The sequence below is a fragment of the Podarcis cretensis genome, assembly GCF_951804945.1.
Source record: "Podarcis cretensis genome assembly, chromosome: 9".
NCBI classification, from domain to species: Eukaryota; Metazoa; Chordata; class Lepidosauria; order Squamata; family Lacertidae; genus Podarcis; species Podarcis cretensis.
The window spans coordinates 29723846-29736098 of NC_137178.1; the positions used below are offsets into that span (position 1 = coordinate 29723846).

General features: G+C 43.0%; 1 protein-coding gene across 3 annotated transcripts in view; it reads right to left on the reverse strand.

The window, feature by feature from the left end:
- PRDM5 (PR/SET domain 5) overlaps positions 1-12253 on the reverse strand; it is a 92494-nt gene that overhangs the window by 59741 nt on the left and 20500 nt on the right. For all 3 annotated transcript variants that reach the window (XM_079990518.1, XM_079990517.1, XM_079990516.1), the window contains exons 4-7: positions 6652-6850; positions 5531-5705; positions 2378-2470; positions 1959-2080 (exon numbers count right to left, since the gene is read on the reverse strand). In XM_079990518.1, coding sequence (XP_079846644.1) covers positions 1959-2080; positions 2378-2470; positions 5531-5705; positions 6652-6850 — 589 coding nt within the window. The remainder of the gene's footprint in view (positions 1-1958; positions 2081-2377; positions 2471-5530; positions 5706-6651; positions 6851-12253) is intronic.

Sequence of the window (12253 nt, forward strand, 5' to 3'; positions counted from 1 at the left end):
GTTTGTGTTACCCTTAGCACAACTTGAGCTAAGATCCAGTAGGAGGAGTGCTAAGACTTGATTAGTCTTCAAGGGTTGTTTAGAAATAATAATAGAAACAACTGTGAAAACATTGATCTAGAATTTTTGAACAATAATGCACTTCCCTCGTACATGCATATAATACCCAGGCTTCCAACCCCCTTTCCAGTACAAAAGGAAAGACAGCCTGTGGTTTATTTTAGCTAGTCTTAAAAGGTAAAGGTAAAGGTACCCCTGCCCGTACGGGCCAGTCTTGACAGACTCTGGGGTTATGCGCCCATCTCACTTAAGAGGCCAGGGGCCAGCGCTGTCCGGAGACACTTCCGGGTCACGTGGCCAGCGTGACATCGCTGCTCTGGCAAGCCAGAGCCGCACATGGAGACGCCGTTTACCTTCCCGCTGGTAAGCGGTCCCTATTTATCTACTTGCACCCGGAGGTGCTTTCGAACTGCTAGGTTGGCAGGCGCTGGGACCGAGCAGCGGGAGCGCACCCCGCCGCAGGGATTCGAACCGCCGACCTTTCGATCGGCAAGCCCTAGGCGCTGAGGCTTTAACCCACAGCGCCAGTCTTATTGGTGTCCAATACCAGTGGAAGATGATTTTGAGGGACGCTTCCTCTAGGCATGCAGATACCATATTTAAAGGGTGACTTTGCCAGACAGTGTCCCACCTGTGAGCCTCTTATCTTTTCTCTTAACTCTGCCTGCCACATCTGCTTTAAACTTCCATAATTTCCCATACTATGGTCAAATATTACACTACAGATTAGGGAGGCTGCCCCTTTCAAGTCAGAGTTTGATTTAAAGCATGGAGACTCAAATGTAGTGAAGGATCATTAGCCCTCCCCTGGGCACTCCAGGTAGCATGCAAAAGTGTAACCTTGTAATGCTCTGAACCGTGTCTGTCCAACAGTTTCAAAACGGAAGCACATAAGGATATCCAGTTTCACCTAGTCCAGCACTCTGTCTTCAACAATAACTAACCAGTTGTTCTTAGGAAGCCCACAATGATTGTCAGAGGGGTTTGGGGTGGGAAGTGAATGGTCATCTGTGAACTTGGCCAGTCAGTGTCTCACAGGCTACAGGCTCACCTGGCAGCAGTGGCTGGATCTGTGAAAACCGCTCATCATGTTAAAATTCCCACACCCAGTCACTGCCACTCAGGTAAGCTCAGCACACAGCCAGGGGAATAGCAGGAAGAACCAAACTGGCATGGACATCAGTTCTGGCCATCCTGCGATGATGAAGCTACCCAAGAACATGAGAAGAGCCCTGCTAGATCAGGCCAAAGGTCCATCTTTGGCCAACATCCTGTTCCCACAGTGGCCAATCAGATGCCCATGGAAAGCCCACAGACAGGATCTCAATGCAACAGTGCACTCCCCAATTGTAAACCCCAGCATACTGCCACTGGGAAGTGTATTCCAGCCTGACACCAGCCCAGATGATAGTGATAAAACATGTGCTTGTGTTTCTTTCTACAAACTGGTACTCAAGTGTCCTGCTTCTGAAGAAGAAGAAGAGAAGAGTTTGGATTTGATATCCCACTTTATCACTACCCGAAGGAGTCTCAAAGCGGCTAACATTCTCCTTTCCCCTCCCCCCCCCCACAACAAACACTCTGTGAGGTGAGTGGGGCTGAGAGATTTCAAAGAAGTGTGACTGGCCCAAGGTCACCCAGCAGCTGCATGTGGAGGAGCGGAGACGCGAACCCGGTTCCCCAGATTGCAAGTCTATCACTCTTAACCACTACACCACACTGGCTCTCAACATGGAGCTGAACATGGAGCTCTCATTCTCTTCCTCTGAACACTTTGGTTTTCCCAGTTAATAGCCACAGATAGGCCGACATTTTCTTGAATCCAGATTCAGCTCAGGAAATTTGAACACTGGGAAGTGATTCCCTAAACACCAGTGATTTCAACATTTTATGCTTACCAGTGTGCACATTTTCCTTGTGTTTTTTCAGAGCATCCTTGCTCTTGAACCTCTTCCCACAGCTGTCAGCCTTGCATACGAACCTGGCATCACCTCGGCATGCTTCTTTGTGTTGCTCGTAGCTGATGTTGGAGAGTTGGGAGAGTGGGGAAAAAATAATACATCAAGAAATAAGATACTTCCCCCCTCTCCAAAAAGAATCAGCCTCTCAGCAGGCATTTTGAGTGCGCTTAACACATGCTGCGCAGAAGACTTCTGGGGTCACTTCATGCATAATCTACTGCAGGTAGGCCTGAAAGCATTTCTCGTCTTGCACAGTTAGGGTTCAGAAAACAACTAAGGAACTTGAAAAGCAAGCAAGCATGCAAAAGGGAGGTCAGCAGCAGGATGAGAGCAGTCCAGTAATTCTGACATGGAACCTCAATTCTGAGCTGAAGGATGTGTTGCAAACAGAACACTGAAAACTTCTTGAACGATCTCCTGGGTTGACATTCTCTGTGCACTGGAGAACACTGTCAGGAAAGACAAAAGAAAATAAACGAATTTGCTTAAATTGTGTGGGCGTTTGATGCCATCCACATTTATGCTATGTTTGTTTGTTTTCCAAAATAAAACAGAAGTCAAACATTCCAATGTCAATTAGATTTCAGGGATTGACTGGCTTCCCACACATCCTGGGATATTTGTTCAAGTGGTAAATCTGTGTGTGTATACATACATACATACATACATACATACATACATACACAGTGGTACCTCGGTTTACGAACTTAATCCGTTCTTAAACCGAATCCATTCTTAAACCGAGGCACGCTTTCCCTAATGAGGTCTCCCACCACTGGTGCCCTTCCAACATTCAGTTTTCATTTGTAGACCAAGGTAAAGTTCACAAACCAGAACACTACTTCTGGTTTTGCAGAGTTAAAAACTGAACTGTTCATAAACAGGACTGTTCTTAAACCGAGGTACCACTATATATGAATTATTGAAGGAAATTAAGAATATTACGATGAGCCACTTAATTTGTGGTTTAGCCATCTTAATGCAACAATGTATGCTATTTAAACTGAGTACAGTGGTACCCCAGGTTACAGACGCTTCAGGTTACAGACCTGCTAACCCAGAAATAGTACCTTGGGTTAAGAACTTTGCTTCAGGATGAGAACAGAAATTGTGCAGTGGTGGCAGCAGCGGCAGCGGGAGGCCCTATTAGCTAAAGTGGTACCTCAGGTTACGAACAGTTTCAGGTTAAGAACGGACCTCCAGAACGAATAAAGTTCTTAACCCGAAGTACCACTGTAATCTTATTTACAAAGTTTATAGTTAAATTATATATATACTTTTTGTTGTTGTTTTTAATATACTAGGTGTCTTGAAGGGGAGACCACGAACACAACACAAATCAACAATCAAGTTTTAGGGCTGGATCTGTAAAATCTATTTTGGACTACAACTCCCATCAGCCCAGTCAAAAAAAAAATATTGTGTTTTTTTTGGGTGGTTTCCATATTTTCAAGGCTGCAGAATGCAATAGTATTTTTCTGTGGTATTCTGACCAAACAAAATGCCCCTGAAGAAGGAAAACTATTTCTGAAACATGTTGGGATTAACAGCTACAACATAAACCTTTGAAAACCCTTCGTTCTTTTCTCCTTCCACAAACGTTAACACATCCAGAACAACTGATTCACAATGGATCTCTATAGATCCACTGCATTCCAGTGATCTACTTACATATACATTGTTTATAATACACACCATTATATAGAAAACTTCTAAAATTCCTGCCTTGTTGGGAAACCATGCCCATTTTATTTAAATGGTTGCTTTTTACAAAGATTGTGTCTTAGAATGCAAATCAATGGGGGAGAAAATGTTCCATTTCTGCTGGAAAGAGGAACTGTGTGTTGTACGCCCTGTATAATTTCCAGAGGTCTGCTGCTGCTCCAATGTACAATATTTACTTAAGAAATTTTCCTCTGCACTTCAAACACATTCCCAGGGTTGCTTTTTCAAAAACAAAATACACAATTAAAATATGGAATATTTTCACATGCTGAATCCCCTGAAGAGAAACAAAATGTATCTCTCTATTGAGGTCAGACTTAATAACCTCTCACAAATTGTCTACCTATAGCTGCTTCATGTATACCTTTAAAACATAGTATCTTTTCTCATTTTAATATGTTACAAATAGGCTGCAAGTTTGATCTTCTGGTTATGTGATTTTATTTGCTTTTAATTCAATTTTAAATGATCTCTTCTGTTTTCATAGAATTGGAGGGACTGTGAAGGTCATCTAGTCCAACCCCCTGTGATGCAGGAATCCTTTGTTCAATGTGAGACTCAAACCCACCACCTTGATATTAAGAGTCTCATGCTCTACCAACTGAGCTATCAAGCTTTGGTCGTATGCGATTTCTATGTACAATAAATATTATGTGACATCATGGGGTTTGTTTGTTTTTTTGCATTTTGGGGAGAAATAATTACAGCTGAAACTTATCTGAGGTGCCAATTCTTACGAGTCCTTATGAGTGTTCATAACTTATTTGGGCTTATTTGGGTTTATACAATTTAGCTCAATCAATGTGCTGTGCTTTCAGTGGAGTTGTCTTGATTCCATGCTGCATTCAAAGAGGTTGTGGAGCTAAGTCTACAGCACCCACAATATTAGAGAACATTGGAAGGAAAGGTGAAGGTGAACTAGTAGTGGAGTTTGTGGTGGGACACAGATGCTCTCCCAAAACTTGGACTTAACCGTCCAGGAGTCCTTTACCTTTACTGGCTTTGCTGTTCTTACCTGGACCAGGTCTTCAAGAGTCAAGGTGGTGGCAAGGTTGGGACTGTGTAGAGACACCGGCGGGGCCACCACTCTCTAGTTGGTGACCCCAACTTTGCAGTCTCTCTGTCCCACCCCATCTGCCTCCAGGTTAGCAGCAGTGATGTCATTGTCAGGAAGATGGCTCCACCCAACCCAAACAGAACCCATACATTCATAGCTATGATGATGTTCCCCAAGCTTGTTGTATTATCCAAAATGAGGCGCAGGCAAATTCCAGATGTTTGGGACTACAGTTCCCATCATCCCTGACTCTGGTCCTGTTAGCTAGGGGTGATGGGAATTGTAGTCCCAAACATCTGGAGGGCCGGAGTTTGCCTATGCCTGTCCAAAATGTTCAGCGAAAACAGCCAACATGGGCTGTTGTAGTTGGAAGGAATGCTTGGAGACTAACATGAAAGCCCACCCAGAAGAACACCTCTCCTCCAAAACTTCCATTTCATAGACAACACAGGACAAACCCAGGTTGCTCACTGAGGGAACATTCAGCAGGAAGTCAAAGCCAATCCTGACTTTTCTGAGAAGTGTACCTGCTGCAGTGCATCTGTCTGCACACAACTTCTGTCATATTCCAGGTATAAGATGTTTTCAGTGTGCGTTCAAAAATGTACATTTTAAAGTAGTCTAAAAATGTTTGCTAACTTTGCAATACATCCATCCCTAAAGAAGAGAAATTCAAGTTAATGATCTGAGCGACATGGAATCATAGTTAATGATGTTATACACTTACTGCCTCTGCAGAGCTTGCTTAACTGGGAATTTCTTCCCACAATTCCTGCATTTGAATTCCTTTTCTTCACTGGGTTTTTGGTGCAATGTCTGAAGGTGTTCAGCTAGGATTTCCTGGCTGGCAAAACTGGATTCACAGTTAGGGCAGGCATGGTCCTCTTTGCAACTAAAAGAATCTGCACGGCAAAGAAGAAAAATTCAGAAAAATCATTTCCTGTGTATAACATGTTTGGAAGATTATATTCTAAGAAAATGCTCTAATGAAGGAGGATCCACAATATTTTCTAAGCTGTGGTGAGTTCATATTACTGCAAAAAGAAACATGATTAATTCAGCTGACATCTGAAAACAGCAAAGAAATTTAATTATCTTTGTTTATTTCTGTGCAACTTATTTTTCTGCATCGCTTTGTCTTGGTGTAACCCTCTAGCATACATTGCTATAATAATTCTGGCAGACAGTTGGAAAGAGAACTGGTGCTCTTTATATTATAAAGGGCTGTAAGTTTCCGTTTCCTAAGTGGCAACTCTTTTGAGAAGATTGCTGTGTTGCTGAGGTGACTGAGATGAGGCAATGTTCCTTCCAGCCAACAGAAAGATCAACTTTCAAGGAAGAGGTTTAGTGATGACACCACCTAAAAGAAAGAACTTGGGGGAGAGGGATGGTGCTCTGTTTTATTATATCATTTATGTAAATTCTATCACTTCTGTAAAGTCCTTATTTATGTACCGCTGTTTGATTTTTTGGAGTTTTATGTTATTTCATTAAACAAAGATAAGTCCTTTGCTATCAGTGCCTTCTAAGACGCTTAAGAAAGCACCTTAAATATATATTTTAAAACTGAAATAATCTTATAAAAGAAACACATAGAGAGGTGTGGGTTTTTTCAGTAATGTTTAAGAATAGAATCCTGTTTCGTAGTTATTGAGGCAGAAAGGTACGAAGTCTGAAGTAGTCTTGATAGCTTGCAAAGGTTGCAATTTGTAAACTGTTCAGAAAACTGAAATTACCAAAATCCTCAACTATACAGAAAAGGTGCCCCTCATTTTCTTAAATTAAGAAATGACTGTGTGCTTTTAAACAGATGGACATCATTTCCATTCAGCTTAATTTCATCCATACCTTTCTCACTAGTTTGTTGCAATTCCTTATGGCTGCTGTTACCATTGTTGCTAATGATGCTGTCATCTTCTTCCTGGTTAGTAATTACTTCCTCCTCTTCTTCCTCTACTTCTTCCATGTCGCTGTCAAGGTAACCAATCAGCAGTTCTGTATCTGTTTCAATATCCTCAACAGCTAAGTAGAAAATATTTTCTCCTTCCTGGTGGGGAAAGCAAGAGATTGGACAGTCCCTTTAGGAAAGCATACAGCTAAATTAATTTTTAAATTTCTGAGTGGATACAAGAACAAGTAATTTTTGTCAGATACAGGGTGGAATTCATAGTAGCGTTAAGCAGGGTATGCATGAGCTGAACAAGGTCTGCTTGTGCAATAGGACTTTCTCCCCTCTCCTTCCTCTGGGTACCCCCACAAGCCCTAAACCCATTCTGGGGGTTTCCCCAGCCCCCTAAAGCAGATTTGGGGGACATACAGGTGGAAGAGAGAGGGGGAAATCCCACTGCACGACTAGAGCTCATTCTGATCAGCCAATTTACTTGAATATCACCCATTGTTTTGAAAATAATATATTGCTCAAAAGTTCCAGCAGGAACAACATAGTCTTGTTGCACTTTTTAAAAAGTTTGTGCCATAGTTAAATCTGTTAGTCTTTAAAGTACCACAAGGTTGACTTTTCCCTTCAGACACAATTGAGCTTGTTATTTATTTATTTACTATTTGCAAACTTATAAACCAATTCACAGTCAAAGGTTCCAGAGCAGTGTATGACAGAAGGAAAAGTAAGATAAAATACAAAAAAAACCCTGTAGACTCAATGAGCTAGCAGCAATAAAACCATTTCGGCAATTCAATTGTACAATTAATAGTCCATAAAATGCCTGAGTTACATATTAGGAAAAGCCTTCTTAAACAAAAATGCCTTCAACTGCTGCCTAAATATCAGAATACTAGTTGTGTGCCTAATTTCAGTTGGTAACTGATTTCCAGATGGCTGGAATCATGTAACCTGTGGAAGCCCACCTACTAATTTTGCATGCTTTTGAAGACATAAAGATGTTTGTTTTGCAGTATATCAAGCTCAGCACCAGCACCCTAGGCAGCTAGCAGGTCCTTTGGGATGTCAGGACACTGTCTGCAAGCCACCCACTGATATTTTTCAGGATGTCATGGAGTTGCACTATGGAACTCTGAGAGCTTACAATGCCAGTTCCCAGCCCCCCATGGACTACTCCTGCTACTTCCAACACTGTGGCCAGGTATTCCCAATGGGACCTATATCTACATAAGAGGAAGTCCATGAGAGGACACTTTGCCCAGGGTCCTCTCAAAACATAGAGTGTGCCCTGTGCTCTGTCTCTATAGCTTTATTGGAATTTGCAAGCCTCTTGCTTCTGCCCACCTCTCATTTCCATGGGCCTGCTTTCATATGGTTCAGTCAATGGTTTTATGGTAATGCAGACTTGGGCAACAGTTATCAGATGAACAAAGTGCACTGGGTTCTTCCAAAGGAAACAAAAGGAGAATCACATTTACCTAGCAAATGCTGCCAAGTGCTGTCATAAATCATAATTCTTATCTTATCAACATCCAGTAAAGTTAATTGAGCCTTGCTTACGGTGTGCATAGCCATATATTTTGTGACAAGCTTTGCAAGGCTACAGCAAGATAATGATTTTTAATTTGCAATATACTAAGATTCACTGAAACTGCCAACAAGGGATATCTTACTTCTAAAGCTTAGATAGGTCTGTAATGGATTAAAATGACTTATTTATGAAATGGGAAAGTCAATTTAATTTGAAAAACTTGTCAAAAGCAAAAGTGTTCAAGGACCAGACACATTTTTTGCTCTTACATCAGTGATGGAATGGGGAGAAGAAAATTAATTACATATTTTCTTCAAGATGTGTATTTCACAGTGGAGTTCAGATAGCTATCAGGATATCTTGCCTTCATCAAAGAGTTACTTTTTCCTCTTATAGCACTGTTGCATGTTCCAGGGAATTTTAATTTACCACAATAAAAACTTAAAATAAATCAAGTTATAAGACATTCCCCCATCCCTCCTAATGTAAAAAGATTTGGCTCTTACTTTTTCTTGTTTCAAGGAAACATATGTCCAGGCACACAAAGGCCCTGATACACAAAGGCTAAGTCATGATTTGTTTTAACAAATCGTTAGTTAACCACAAGTTGTCCCATAGACAATCAAACAAACCATGGCTAGTTTGTCCAAAGCTGGACTTGTTTTCCAGCTGCTCTTGAGTCAAACCTTTTGCAGTTAGTTGAGCATTTCTGGTTGGGAGCTCAAACAAACCATGGTTAAAGAAGCAGGGTAGAGAAACACTCTACCCAGAAACACTCAAACCAAAGCATGGCTCATAAGACTATGACTTCATTTATAAAACAAAAGCACTGCTTCAGTTACAATCTTTGTATCAAATCCATACCTCTGCTGTTAGAAGCAGGGCATGAAGGGAAGGGCAGAAGGCACCAAAAATTCAGAAGGGGGACATGAGTTGATAAAAGTTTGAGAGAGAGTCATTTCTAAGATTACCAAGATTACCAAGACAGTGGCGTCGCAAGGGGGGGCAGGGGGCGGTTCACCCCGGGTGCTATGTCTCGAGGGGTGACAAGAAGGCACCCCGTGGGGTTCTTGCCCTGCCACAGCCGCATTCGTGGCTGCAGCTGCAAGCAGAGGATCCTGCCACTGTCCATACAGCGTTCGAGCAGTGCCGGCAGCAAACCACTACGTACAACGCATGTGCTGTGTCACATGCATGCGCTGTTCATAGCAACGCCACACCTGCGCTGTACATAGCGGTTTGCCGCTGGCACCGCCCGAGCGCCATACGGACGGCGGTGTGATCCCTCTGCTGCCGCTGCAGCTGTAAGCAGAAAATCCTGCCACCGTCCGTACGGTGCTGGGGTGGCGCCGGCGACAAACCACTATGTACAACACATGCGTGGTGTCACACACATGCACTGTACGCGCCCTACATAGTGACACCATGCATGCGTCCTATGTAATGGCACAACGTATGCACAGCCGGTGGTTTGCCCCGCCCCGGGTGTCGGTTTTAGCCTTCGTTCACCCCATACCAAGATTCTAAGACTACTGCTGAAGGTTTATGCTCCTATACGTGTGCTCAGCTGCCATTTTAATTTCCCATAATGACCCTACATTATTAGAAATTTAAATGGTGGCTCAGAGCAATGTGTCCAACACTACTGCTGCCAGGACTGCCATATCAACAAACAACTTGGAACCAGGGTATCTATGGGACCATCTCTCCTACTGTATCTCTGTCAAGCAGATGGGTGTGCTTATCCTGTACTATAAATTGGGCTGTTACTCCTGTAGCTCCAGTTCTCAGACTAGCCACTCAAAATCAGACAGATGCCTGGCACAATGATGTTTAGGTGCCCACTGGCGGTTCAAATTTTACAACCGATGAAATTGTTTTGCTTTTTAGATTTAGATGAGTGGTTTTATCATTTTTTGAGTTTGTTGAACTTATTGTTTTTGGAACCTGTGCTTGTTTGTTTTAGTCTTCTTTGATGGTTTTATACTTTGATGTGGTCTGTATATTTGAATGATGGTGGTGATATAGGACGACCACTGATATAGGGAGTGCAGTCTGCCATGGGTCCCCTAAAACAAGGAGATGGTCCTGCTTTCTTATAAAAGTCAAACACTATGTATTTGGGTATTAACTTTTTGTTAATATAATTGCTTATGGGCAGCACAAGAAATGAACAGAAAACCTCAAACTTGCCTTATGATAAGTAAATATTGCAATAGGTAAATATATAAAATCACAAGAAGGATCATAAGCAGAAGAGAACTATTATGCTCATGTCCCACTTATGGGCTTGCCATAGTCATGTGTTTGGCCAATGTGAGAACAGAATCCTGGACCAGATAGGGTTTGGTTTGAGCCAGCAAGACTCTCCTTGTCTTCTTATAAAGCGTGTTCTCACTAGCAGAGAGCACGTGTTGCGGTTGGGGAGCAGGCCACCATTATGACTAGGCAAATTTGGTGGGAACCCAAGCCTGTAAAGGGTTAAAGGGGTTGCTGGGGATTTTTGAGTGTTGCCAATTCGGAGGAGTGGTCAGAGTCTATAAGTAGGGGAGACAGACGAGAGGACGTCCTCTTGGCCGTTTTGCATCGGATCACATGGAGCACTTGGACAATCTTCTCATTGTCTGGTTACATTTCTTTATTTCCCCTTTCTTTTTAATCCTCTCTAGTCCCTTAAATAATTTAATTCCCCCCCCTTTTCCTGTTTGATTTCCCACCCCACCCCTTACCCTGCCCTGTGGGAAGATTCTCCCTATATCCGTGGCTTGCCTTTCCCAATAGGGAAAGAGCCCCCGTTAGGGGCTTTCTTTCGCAAAAGGTTTCCCCCATTTTGCCTGTTTAATTGTGGGGCTAGTCAGGGCTGTTCCCAGTCTAGCTGGAATCACTTTCGTTTATAGTATCCCCGAAGGTTGGCTTTATTTTGAGTGTGTGCAGCGCTGTTGGCCAAATTTTAAGCTAGCCTTGGGTGGAAGCACTAATTTGGCTTCCTTTAATATTGCTATGAGACTAAGATTCTCAAGAGCAGAAACAGGGAGGCCTATTCGGCCTGCACATTAACTTCCAAGCCTAAGTCTGCTACAGGTAGCAGTTACTTGTTAAGTCTCTGACACGTGACTCATTCTCGCTATAGGAATGTATCTGCTTGCAGGCCCAGTTGCTCCTAATGTATATCGGAGGCAAACAAAGGGCCCCAGAGGCTCTCTGTGTCTCCAAGGACTATGAGCACTCTGTATATGCTCTTGAACTATGCCATTTCTGAACAAGTTTATTTTCTTTAAGTTTGTTTTGCCCTGATAGTGGCGAATGCCATTTTAGAGACGAGCCATTGTGGCTTACTGGCTAAAGTGTAAGACCTGGGAGACAGGGTTCATATCCCCCTCTTAGCCATTGTTATAACAAAACAAAACTAACTGCTCCTTTTAGGCTATTCTGTTGCTGGGTAGTTCTGCCCATTTGTGATAAAAGAACTTTGGGTTTTCTTGAAGGGGTGCTTCCCTCTAAAAGGGCAAGCAGGGGTACCTGGACAAGCTGTGGGCTACCTCAACTCTCCTATTTCACTGGAAACATTTATGCCTGGCCTAGCAGGTGATCCTAGGGCTTTGCCCTAGAATTTGATGGCCTGCAAGCGTTTCCGGCCTGAATAGTGTTCCCATGTGGTCTATAAGCATTGGTTTCACTGGGTCAGCGCATAGTGCTGGTAATGCCTAGGTTGCAGGATTCGTCCCTGTATGGGACAGCTGCATGCTCCCCCATTGCTCTACCTGGACACTTAGGTCCTTTTGGTGGTTACCTCACTGCGAGGGATGTAATGGGCGCCACATTCGTAATATGCAAGTGGGAGAAAGCACCTTTGCGTGCCCGCATTGTAGTTTGCTCTGTGCATTGCAGGGCACGGTGCTGCATGGGCTGCAATTGCATTGCATTGCATTTCGTGTGAGATTTGCAGTTGCATTGCACGGAGGGTGTGTTTGCATTGCACAGAGTGTATTGTTGCATTGCACGGAGTGTGTTGTTGCATT